Raw genomic sequence first — 12,568 nt, 5'->3', positions numbered from 1 at the left:
ACTTCGATGGCGAAGGAAGCACCGAAAAAATATTTTATCGACATAAGATTGCTCTACATAATTGAAGTCTTAGATATAACTCCCTGAACGTTGATGCTAACCACTCAGAGCGTAGTTCTTCTATTTTATGTTATCTTGTGGTTCATTGTGTATTTCCAAGTTATATTATTCTTTGAAAAAATATTGTTTCATGAGCTTGCACTATAACAAATTATTTTAAAATTTATAAATAGACTGTAAGGATAAGCTTTATGAAACAAACAAGATGAAGGATAAGTTCAAATGTCTAAAGTTTAAAGGAATAAAAGATAAAATTAAAAAAATCTGTTTTTTTTTTGTATTTTGTCTTGTTTTATTTAAATAATACAATGTTGAGTTTATAATGCCAATTGCTTCTAGACCTAACACCAATAGACTAAATATTTTTGAGGCTAAAAGTTGCAATGAATAAAGGAAAGTGCAAAAGTGATCAAAAATTTTAAATTTAGGTTCAAATCATAGCAAAAAATGTTAAATTCCTAGTTTTAGATTGTGCCAACTTCCGTAAATAAAAAAATTAAGAAAATTAAAGAAAACTATGCAAAAAAAAAAAAAAACTTCCGATGGCTACGCAGTCTGAAATTTTACAAAAGACAAAATATTACAGTATTATGTATATTAGATTCTGTGTATGACAAAAGACACATAATGAATAATACAAAATCTATGAATTGAACTTTAGAACCATCTTGAACGAAAATAAACTCTGATAAAGTTCAGCGACAAGTATTTGAATGAAATTAATTATTGTTTTATAGATGCATCGTATGTTTATAATATCATTATGTGCATACAAATGCAGTTATCAAATTGGCCCATTCCTAGAATCAGTTATTACAGCAATGTTTTGCTGCAAGAGCATGAGCATGAGCTTCATTTACCGCCCACGTTTGCTATTTCGTTATTGTCAGATCACCTGTACGAGATCAACAGAGAACCAACAGATTCTGCTTGGAACTAGCTTTGTGTAAGAACTGGTGATCTTGCTGATGATGGTAACATACCTCGGCAATTACGAAATCAAAATATATTTACTACAAACCACCATCGTAAATTTTGATCACTAAATCAAATTATGGCTGCTTAGAAAGACTAAAATCAAATTATAGCTGTGCTTTAATGTTTTTTTTCATAATTTTAATAGTGTATTTTAAAACAGTTACTACATAGCTAATTATATTTAAAATTTTATCAATATTAATATTGGTATTTTAATTAATAAGACAACATTTGTGATAAATTGTAGCAGAATGGTCTACATCGGATTGACGGCGATAAGTAAATAAAATGCGTTGTTGTGATGCTTGTTCCGTTGGAGGCCGAGAAATCCTCGGCTCTTCCACCAGAAATCACTGGAATGTTGCATAAAAACAAGGGTTCGTTTTGTGCTGAATTAAAATGATGTGTTAATGTTATAAAAGAGAGCTACTAATGAATTTTAAATGTGAAGGGGCCTGAGATTAAACTCATGATGTTCTGATCAGTAAGCAAAAATGGTCACTGTAAAGCCACCGAGTCTTTCATACCACATCACATCACTTATGGTTGTGTTGTTGTTGTAACAGACACAAATCTGGTACTGACGACGAGCAATTTGATCCTTAAAATGCTAAATATTAAGGGGTCTGGGATTGATCCCACGATTTTCCGCCGAGTCCGCCGAGTCCCCACTTATGATCGAGTTGATGCTATAACCATTCAAATCCAACGACAGTGCCCCTTGCACCAGAATAAGCCACTGCAACCGATGATCTTTCAAACCCGGATACATGAAGCTGCGAACAAGCACTTGGAAATTCACGAAACTCTACATTTTCTTAATTTTTCATTGTTTCGATGTGGTCTTTACGTAGGATGGGAACAAAATTTCGGGAGCCTCCCTTAGCTCAGTCGGCAAATGCGCAGCTACAAAGCAAGGCCATTCTGGAGGTGACTGAGTTTGATTCCCGGTTCGGTCTAGGTACTTTTCTGGATGGCAAATTTCTCGACTTTCCTGGGCATATAGTACGAAACTGGAACTCCGTTCATAGTGACTATGTGACTACTACTAGGTTTCAAAAAGGAAGCTCTAGGCTTATGAGGAAATATTATAAGTTGAGTTTTGGAAGCGTTGGGAGAAATCTTCCATTTTTGTAAATAAGAAGAGAAAATATCTAAACTTTTCTGCAGTCTGCTGCAAATAACACGAAGACCTCTCCCTTTAGCGGAAATGCCTGTGTCATCGGCGAACAAAGATTTGTGGCAACCCTGAGGCAAATCAGGGAGGTCCGAAGTGAAAATGTTATACAATATAGGCCCCTGCCTTAACAGGTAGTCGTTCAGATTTGGAATTTTGATAATTTACCTGCAGAGTTCTGTAGTTCTGTCAGTTAAATAATTTGGAACTAATTTCAGAATATAGAGTGGAAAATTAAACTTTTTCAATTTAGCAATCAAACCTTCATGCCAAACACTGTCGAATGCTTTTTCTATGTCTAGAAGAGCAACTCCAGTTGAGCAGCTTTCAGATTTGTTTGACCGAATTAAATTGGTAGCTCTTAAGAGTTGATGAGTAGTTGAATGCCCATGGCGAAATCCAAACTGCTCATCTGCAAAAATTGAGTTCGTATTGATGTGAAGCATCATTCTATTTAAAATTATCTTTTCAAAAAGTTTACTTATTGAAGAAAGCAAACTTATTGGACGGTAGCTAGAAGCTTCAGCTGGATTTTTATCCGGCTTTAAAATTGGAACAACTTTTGCATTTTTCCATTTATCAGGAAAGTATGCCAAATGGAAACATCTATTAAATAATTTTACCAAGAAAGACAAGGTACTCTCTGGGAGTTTTTTGATGAGGATATGGAAAATTCCATCATTACTGGAGCTTTCATATAATGAAATTTTCTAGTTATAGATCTTAATTCGTCCAAATCAGGCCCCCAGGAATCATCAAAAATATTTTCCCAAGAGAAAATATTCAGACAATCCCGAGCAACCTGATTCTCAATAGGACTAGTAAGACCCAAACTGAAATTATGGGAGCTCTCGAATTGCTTAGCAAGTTTCTGATCTTTTTCCAAATTTGTGATCAAAATTTTACCACTTTCTTTAAGGGCTGGCGTTTGAATTTTTTTTTAAATTTTTATGAGTTTCCAAAAGGGGTTGGAACTCAGGACTAATTTCGAAACATTATTTTTAAAAGTTTTGTTCCTCAGGACAGAGAATCGCTTTTTAATTTGTTTTTGCAAATTCTGCCAGATAACTTTCATGGCAGGATCGCGTGTTCTTTGATATTGTCTCCTACGGACATTTTTAAGACGGATCAAGAGCTTAAGATCGTCGTCTATTATTGAATCGAATTTAACCTCACAGTTTGGTACTGAGGCAGCTCTTGCTTCAACTATAGAAGTAGTCAAAGATTCAAGAGCATAATTAATTTCATCTTTGGTTTGCAAAGGAATGTTTGGATTGAAGCTATATTCCACAAGTGTTCGGAAAGTAAAATGGTAAATGGTAATTGAAAGTAGAGCTGTTGGAATAAGAAATTATTTCTTGGGATATTTCAAAAGTTACTGGAAAATGATCAGAACCGAAGTTAGCATGGGTAACCAATTGGCTACAAAGTTGACATGAATCAGTTAAGACCAAATCAATAGCTGAGGGATTTCTTGCTGAAGAAAAGCGTGTTGGACTGTTTGGATATTTAATAGTGTAATAACCTGCAGAACAATCATCAAACAGAATATTATCATTGGAATTGCTTTGAGCATTATTCCATGAGCGGTGTTTTGCATTAAAATCACCAATAATGAAGAATTTAAACCTGAAGGTCACCGTTGAGAAAATTCTTTTGCTGGCCTACGCATTGGAATGGCAAATAGGCAGCTATAAACGTAAGTTGTCAAAATTTTGTTTCAATAGAAACTCCCAAAGTTTCAAAAACTTTGGTTTCAAATGAAGAAAGAATTTTGTGTTTGATACGTCTATGAACAATGATGGCAAGCCACCACAGGGTCTATCAAGACGATTATTTCTATAAATGAAATAATTTGCGTCTCTTTTAACCTTATGATCAGGTTTAAGGAACGTTTCAGTTATTTGCCGTTATGAACTCTCAAAAAGTTAAATAGCTCGTCTTCATTATCTTTAAAACATTGAGCATTCCAATTTATAATATTTAATGATTTAAAATCCATTACTGAATTTAAAAGTCATGACAATATTGTTTGCAAATTTTACTCCAGTTTGAATAGCATCAAACATGGAGTTAGTTTTTAACATATCAGTAATCGTGTCAATTAATAATTTCTGTAAAAAAATTATTTTAGGAGCAGTAATGCTTCCTAAGTCAAAATTTTCAAAATTTTCAAAATTTTCAAAATTTACGTTAGAATTACGTTGGTTAGTTGCAATAGCAGCATAGGTAGCTCCATTTACTCGCTGAACATTGTTAGCAGTGAGGGGAGTAGGTATAGATGACAAATTTGAAGCAGGGGTGTTTTATTTGTACCTATGGGTACGAATGTAGAATTTGTTCCTCGTTGACCGTTAAATGTGAGAGTTTTTTTTTTATTTATTTTAATTTTCATGACATATTGTTTCAAGTTTCGAAAGCTTTAGGTTCGATACAAATACAAAACTAACGAACGATTCAATTCTTGAAACATACTATTGAGAAGGATATGATTAATGCCATTGAGCCGGGGGCCTCCTTCAAATTGGGGGCCTTAGCTTTAGCCCACCATTGCCCTACCGTTAATACTGTTAGTTATGGATAGTATGCAGAAGCACATGAAGAAGTCTTTCAAAACAATCAAATCATTCACTTTTCTGCCTTAAATTCCACACACTACAGACACTCATCCGTATTTATCAACATATTTCGTATGTGGTATGTTTAATATGTTCTCAATGAAAGACCTATATGGATTTGATATTTCTTTCAAAGTTCATACATTTCTGGAATGTTAGAAAATTAATTCAGTACGTTAAATTATGGCGAAATTCTAATACTAATTTTAGAACTTCCCTTTTTTTCATTTCAGATTCTCGAAACAATTGACCTACATAACTCACAAAGCACGTCGTTTGATGTCATTTTTATTGCAATTTTCACTCAATTTATTTCATTCATCTCGAATTAGCCATAAAGGATAAGCAGAGCATCTTTGACTTTCCCCCATAGTTTATTCCTGTATTTGCCCACAAAATCCAATCCTCAACACAGTATTAATCCCCTCTGCAATTGAATGCTCAGACCAAAAGACACAGTATCAGTAGAATAGTCCAGTCTAGAAACATGGGCTTCTAACAAAAGAAAACATCACAGTAAATCAAATTGTCTTTAACGATCACCGCCCACCACTACCTATTTGCCAGCCTCAGCCGTTTGTGGGTGAGGGACTTTTTCGTCAAAACATGTACTAAATTTGCCTTGAAAAGATGTCCTGCTGCGGTGGCTTGCCTTGTGATGGTGGTATGGAAGTGGGATATTTGCTACTCCTTCCCAATCTATGCCAAGCTGTGATTCACTTTTCGTTGTTGATGTTTGGCTGTAGGTACCTTTCATGGTACGATAATGGGATTTTTATTCGGTAATAATCAGGAGAATAGATAATTATCATTCTTGATTATCGATGTTGAATTGGGTTACCATTCGATGATTTATTTGCTATGAACCAGAATAAAATGTTTGATGATTCAAGGATAAGCAGCTCATGGTGCTTGAGGAAAGCAGTTTAGTTGTAAAACTTTTGCAGTAAAATTGCATATGTTGCTTAAGACAAAGGTCCCCACATTAGTGAATTCTATAATGTTTTTCATGTTACTCATGTACTATTCTAGACCTACTCACCTCAACGCCCGACTCAGCTTGTCGTAATTCATGTTCGGTTTGGATTTCCGCTCACCCCAACGCCTCGCCACCTCATCCGGATCGGTCAGTTTGAATTCACCGTTGGTGCCCTCCCACGTGATACAAGCGGCATTGGCGGAATCGCTCAACAGTTCCAACAGAAACTGCCACAGCTGAATTTGACCTGAACCTGAAAGTAAGAAAAATAAAAAAGAAACATGAATGAAGAATCAGTACAACCTTTCGGATTTAGCGACGGAACAAGTGGTTGACAAAACATAAATCTCGCCGCTCAACAAGCAACTAAACTTGCCGTTTTACGGCAGGGCCAACCCCTGCTGGAGGCAAAAATTAATAGCGACAGTAATGGCACGACAATACACAAAGGGCTAATTATCATAACATCATCAATAATAACACCCCCTTTGTATGGATGTAGGGATGATTGTGTATGAATGTATGCCAGCTGGTTTTTTCACGCTTTACCCTCCCACCCATTGTGAAGATTTTTTTGGGACAATTTAGAAGCAATCTCATTCCTCGAGGGCGATCACCACGAGAGGGAAAGGATCAACCGAGAGTGGATTATGATTCATCATTAACGTTCAGTTGTGCGGAACGCGTGTGATCAAAGGAATGATAAAAAAATCGCTCCCTCGTTGTCAGTTGTACAGAAAAAGAAGCAATCGTTGTGTGAATTATGATTGAGAAGCTATCAAGCAACTTTAGTTAGACAATTTCAGCTCTATTAGAAAAAAAAAAAACTTATGATTTCCAGGACTGTGGAGTCGGTGAAACATTTTCCGACTCCGAGGCAGTATATTTATGGAATATTATGGATAGGCCAATATACTAATCATGCAGATCTCAAAATTTTACTGGGTGTTTCTGGGAGAGAAATCAATTTATCAATTGATACCCACAAATGTCATGAAAGGAAGACATTTATCACTATGCTGTACGGTAATTTACGTCAATAATGTAACATACATGAGGACGATTTCGATGAATTCAGGCTCATGCACATTAAGTCCGTTAGTGACTCGATTTTGCCAACCTTTTTCTTTAAAATATGTTCTAATGTTCTACGAAACCCATGCAACAATGTAAAAACAATTAGAGATATAACGTAACAATTTGATGTTATTGTAGTAGCTGAAGCATCTAGCTTAAAATTAAATGTAATTTATTTTGAATGTGGAGCAAATAAAAACCTTGGTCATACGTTTTTTTTTTAATTTTATGGATATTCTATCCTAATTTAAAATCATGATGCGATGATCAAGAATGGGCTAAATTTACAACGGTATTATTGTTTAATTTCTATTTCTATTAATATTAGTAAAATCGGCTTTCTGCAAAATACAACTTATTAAAATAAAAAAAAGTCTTAAAATTATCTCCTAATACATCTTAGCCAAACATTATCTGCCTACACACTTAGAAATAACTAATTTTACACGTGACTGACTCCATCTTTGACATAAAAGATCAGACGTTAACAAACATGTCATGTAATATTAAGTGCTCCGAAAGCCTGAAAAATTCGTTGCTCGACGAAAAGTACGTTTGATTAAGCTATATTTAACGTTTGTTATGACTCAAATGTATGTCAAAATTGACGCTCGTATATGTCACTCTCAAAGCACTTAAATTTACATGAATTTTTCTAACTGTGGGCCGATCGCGTGTGGCCAGTTACTCTGTTTGTAGGTTTGTAAGGTATGTGATGTGTTATTTTTTCATGTAGAATCACGTTTGTGTCAGTGGTTTTAATGCGGAGGTTTTGCACGTGGTCGTGGCGGTCCGACGAAATATGAAGGAAAAATCAAACGTTTTATAACGCAATAGAGTTCGATAGAGATCGAGAAAGGTTGTATCGGTGGTTGTGATGTGGAAGAGTGGAGCATAGTCACGGCGATCCAGCGAAACGCAAAGGAGAAAAAGCGTTTTTAAAACGCAATAGAGTTCGTTCGAGATCGCTTAAAAGATCTGCAATATTTGTAACGCAATGCTCGATCCAGATCGATAATCATGGTTGAGCCATCCGATATCATTCTTTGTGAGCCATGCGAGAAGATCAATCGTTAGTGAGATAGAACTCGCTTGAAACTGCGAAAGAATTGTTTTCTCTGTTAAATATGACATATGCTTTTTTATATCATTTCATTTGAATAGCTTTATGCTACCGAACATCAATTTCGTCAATTTTGAAAATCAATACATTATATCAAAACTACGATCGCATCACTTATTCATGATGGTGAATACTGAACCTACCAACAAAATATCCATCCTGTGATCTTTGTGGTTACACAGAGGTAAACACAGTCCCCCAAACAGCAAAGGTCACTTTAATATTCCTTCCCTACTCCCACCTGATTGCAAGGACGTGGCCACCACCGTTATTGATCTTTAAATTTGGTTGGTTGGTTGTCTTTATTAAGGAGATTTTCAGCCAGACGCTGGTTCATCACCGCCTTAAATTTGGAGTTACTGAAACTTGTATAATGGGGGCCTCCCTTAGCTCAGTCGGTAAAGGCGCAGCTACAAAGCAAGACCATGCTGGAGGTGGCTGGGTTCGATTCCCGGTCCGGTCTAGGAATTTTTCGGGTTGGAAAATTTCTCGACTTCCCTGGGCATAGAAGTATGATTAGACTTGCCACACAAATCATATCAATGCAAAAATGGTACAGGCATCGAAAGCTCTTAATTAATAACTGTGGAAGTGCATCAAGAACACTAAGTTGAGAGCACGCCATAAGCTAATATGCGATATGCAATAAGCTTGAAATGCGAAGAAGAAGAAGAAGAAAGAAGAAACTTGTATAATGAAACTGAAAAAAATTTTTTTTTTTTTAAATATGCGCAGTCAGTCTAAGCTAAACTAAGATTTAGCACAACTTTGAAGGGTTCAAATTAATCCGTGGTTATTAAGGCTACTATACTATACACTCAGACAATATGAAACTCTGGGAAACTTTTGTTGTACTTACTTGAAGAGGAATAACTCATTTGCAAGTGTTCACAAATCATAGGTAAGCTGAAAACAAACCCCTTATATGATGTCAATGATTGAGGTGGAGGGGGGGGGGGTCCCAAGTTCAAATCTCATCACCGAACATGTCACAAATGACCCATGAGTGTTAAAGTGACCATAATAAAAAAAATGAAGAAAAAAAAAATGAGTGGGCCGTTCACGGTTGCATGTTGGCCAATACAACATACTTTACAGTGGTCACCAGAACGCGCACCCTCCTGCTAAACCCGAGAAGGCCGCATTCTTGAATTTATATCTATCACTTAATGTATTCAAAGTACATTCCTATTACATGGAACCAGGTGTAAAATTTGCATTACCGCACGGAAACCTCGCTGCAAATAACAAATCATCAAATACCCCCCTTTACAATAAACAGGGGCTGGGTTACCGGCGTAATGTTTTGTTTGCCAGCTTTGTATACGCAATACTGTGCGGGAAAAGGAGTGATGCAAATCACATAATCAGAAAATTATAATACCTATCTAGAGAGTGAGTGTTTTAGTATTGCTTCGGAATTACCACTTTTTTACAGCGATAATTCGGTTAGCCGTTAGGGCGATTACGGTTCCGCACAACACCTGTTTCGTTACGGAAGAGTGACATTTTTAGAACTGGAAACTTAAAATAGTTTTTCTTTTTTATTGCTGTTACCAAAGGTTTCAGCCCTTCAAGAATAAGTTATCCATAATGTCTTTAATTTGGTGCATTTTCCAAGCTATATTTAGTGCATCAATGCAGAATTGAAAAAAACGGTAAGCGTGATTGCCTCTCACCCCAAAAGGCTTGGGTTCAATCCCAGTCGGCGCCACCGGGATGTTCCAAGGCATAAAATCTCTGATCACGCCTTCCTTCGGAATGGAAGTAAACCGTTGGTCCCCGGTCTATGAGTTGATAGGTCGATATGTAGGATCCAGGTGTGGAAGCTGCCTCCCTGGCGTCGGTAGCATTGGTACACAGTACGGAAAACAAGATCGACGGAAAACAAATCAAGAAAAGAAAAAGTTCAATTCAAAATGCACCAAATTTAAATGAAACGTCATAAGAAATAATAACGAATTCCATAATTCTGAGATTCGACTGTTTTTCCAGCAAACATTTGGTTACATTCTGTACGACCCAGTGAATACAACCGAAAAAAGGACCCGTTGCCCGTCTGACACCGGTTATTTGCTTTTTCATTTGGCAGTGCAAATACTGCACCACATACCACACAAACCAAGAAATCAGGATGGAAGGGTGGTGGATATTGCTGGTAGCCAAAGGTACATACCTATCTGGTAAACATAACCTACATGCAAACGGTGTAAGGCTATGTGCGTGCACCAATATACAATGTCCAGGGGGAAAAAACTTTGGAAAGTTGAAAAGTCGTCGTGTCCCTCCAAGATTGAAATCATTTGGGGTCAACAGTACAGACATCAGCGATTACCGGTATTGCTGCGTAACGAACATTACCTATACCGTGTGCAGGGGTTAAATGGCGAAGGCAAAAAAGGTGTTTACCGAAGGAGGGTGCTAGAAAATCTCGATCAAATAATTTAAGGTTTATTGGTCTGACGACGGTGGCGTATGCGGGGTGAGTCCCGAAGGACACATAAGAATTAACTCCTGCTGGGTAGGGTTCGTGAATAAAGGTGTAATGTATTCATGATTGTATTCGATTGTTTTAAATACATATTAATAAATTTATTGTTGTTTGCAGTGGGGGAACGAACAGGCATGTGAAAATAACCGTGACGGCGTTCGGTCACGTGGCTGAGTCAATCAATGAATCAGACACTGTTGTACATTTATAGACTTTTGGGCTAAGCTGGTAACATTTGAAAAATATTGTGTAGAAGATCTCAGAGTTTTATGATAATCTTAAAGCCTTGTACAATATTTTAGAGTATTTGAAGTTGTTTTGACACAAAGCTGTGAATTGTTAAATATGTTTTTTTTTTTAAATATGTTATTCTCATATAAGACATTATATCTCATTTTTGCTTCCTCGAGAAACGTACGTCGTTGATCGACATCTGAAAGACCGTATGCCTCGGCACAGCTGAACTTACTCAAAATGTTTCGACCAACATCTGGAAGACCGTATGCCTCGGCACAGCTGAACCTACTCAAAATGTCTCGACCAACAATTAACAGGGCCTATCAGCTTTTGTAAACATACTTTTTAAGCCCTTTTGTTGCAAACCGAAGGCCACCCACGCAAATTAATGGCATCATCGTGTAGGGGAAGTTTCCCCTAGACGATACATGTATTTTCCTCTGTTAGGGTCACCACTGCGACCAATACATTGATCTTTTGAGATATATGTCAGTGTCCTTTGTTTAGTGCATGCCGTTGTACCTCATTACTATATAACAGCAATGAGGTATTCGTTTTCGATACAGTCACATCATACATACTTGATCTTCTCACAAGCATCCTCGTTCAATTGTGATGTTCCGTATTATTCGAAGCGTTCTGAGACCTTCTCAAAGTCGCGCCCTCTCATCAATCAAAATAGTTTTCATGAGAATCCTATTCCAATTGATATGTTCCGTATCATTTGAAGTGTTCTGAGACCTCTCCAAAGACGCGCCCTCTCATCAATCAAAATCCTCATTCAATTCTGTTGGTCCGTATCTTTGGAAAGATCTGAGATCTCTTCAAATATACGCTTTCTTATCAATCAAAATAGGTCTCTCTGATTACTTAACGATCTACAGCATTATGCTCGTATCTTAAAGTCTCTTTGAAAATTATTTTAAGACGGGTCCTAGATCTTGGTTTTTCTTCTTTCCTTTATTTAACGTCGGTCTCTGTTCCGCAATCTAGTGCCAATCACCGACGGACATCGATTGCCATCCATTGACGGCAATCGAATGTGCAGGAAGGCAGCTTCCACACCTGCGTAGGATATCGCACCCATTCAAACACACATATGGGCCGGGACCAACGGCTTTACTTCCCTTCCGAAGGAAGACGTGACCAGAGATTTTTATGCCTCAGAAAAATCCCACCGACCTCGGCTGGGATTGAACCCAGACGCATTGGGGTGAGAAAGCAGTCACGCTTACCACTACACCACCGGCGCCGGCGATCTTGGGTTTTCAGCCCAAAGAAATTGAATTTAGTTTGAAGTCGCAAAAATATATTTTTGTTTCTGTTGTGAATCAATGTTTTTTGACAACACTTGCCATATCATTCAAAATCATAAGCTCATTTGGGATAACTAACACAAAACTTAATTCATGTGAAAATATCCAGAAGTTCGTAAGAATTCGAAAGGGTCAACCTTCTGGGACATGGGTGAAATGAAAGCGATACAATTGTGCAAGGTATGAAAAAGTTTGAGAGTAGTTTTTCATTATCCTTCCACTGACCAAGCCTACCCGCATAAACGCGAACCATAACTTGATCTTACCGAAAATGGTTAAAAAATTTTACAATCCCTGCTAAACTTTATCTGAAATGGTTATGGAACTTTACATGAACGTTTGTGGGATAAAGTTTGAACCTTATGTATTATGGTTTTTTGGAAGTGGACATTACAAATAATTAGTTGTTAAGAACCATTACCATTCCAAATTCTTGTTTCCTCCATACATTTTCAGAAAGAAAACTATATTTGTACCTTTTTATTTATGATTTTTAACTTGAATGGTAATGG

At 36.9% G+C, this 12,568-nt stretch overlaps 1 protein-coding gene across 7 annotated transcripts in view; it reads right to left on the bottom strand.

The window, feature by feature from the left end:
• Ets65A (DNA-binding protein D-ETS-3) overlaps nucleotides 1-12,568 on the bottom strand; it is a 184,041-nt gene that overhangs the window by 22,708 nt on the left and 148,765 nt on the right. For all 7 annotated transcript variants that reach the window (XM_065235039.1, XM_065235038.1, XM_065235040.1 and 4 more), the window contains one exon: nucleotides 5,876-6,065. In XM_065235039.1, the coding sequence (XP_065091111.1) occupies nucleotides 5,876-6,065 (190 nt within the window). The remainder of the gene's footprint in view (nucleotides 1-5,875; nucleotides 6,066-12,568) is intronic.

The sequence above is a fragment of the Ochlerotatus camptorhynchus genome, unplaced genomic scaffold, assembly GCF_037179485.1.
Source record: "Ochlerotatus camptorhynchus isolate MF236.1 unplaced genomic scaffold, CSIRO-AGI_Acam_v1.1 ptg000457l, whole genome shotgun sequence".
Classification (NCBI taxonomy): Eukaryota; Metazoa; Arthropoda; class Insecta; order Diptera; family Culicidae; genus Ochlerotatus; species Ochlerotatus camptorhynchus.
The sequence above is the reverse complement of the archived record's forward strand: the minus strand, read 5'-3'. Positions and strand labels throughout refer to the sequence as shown.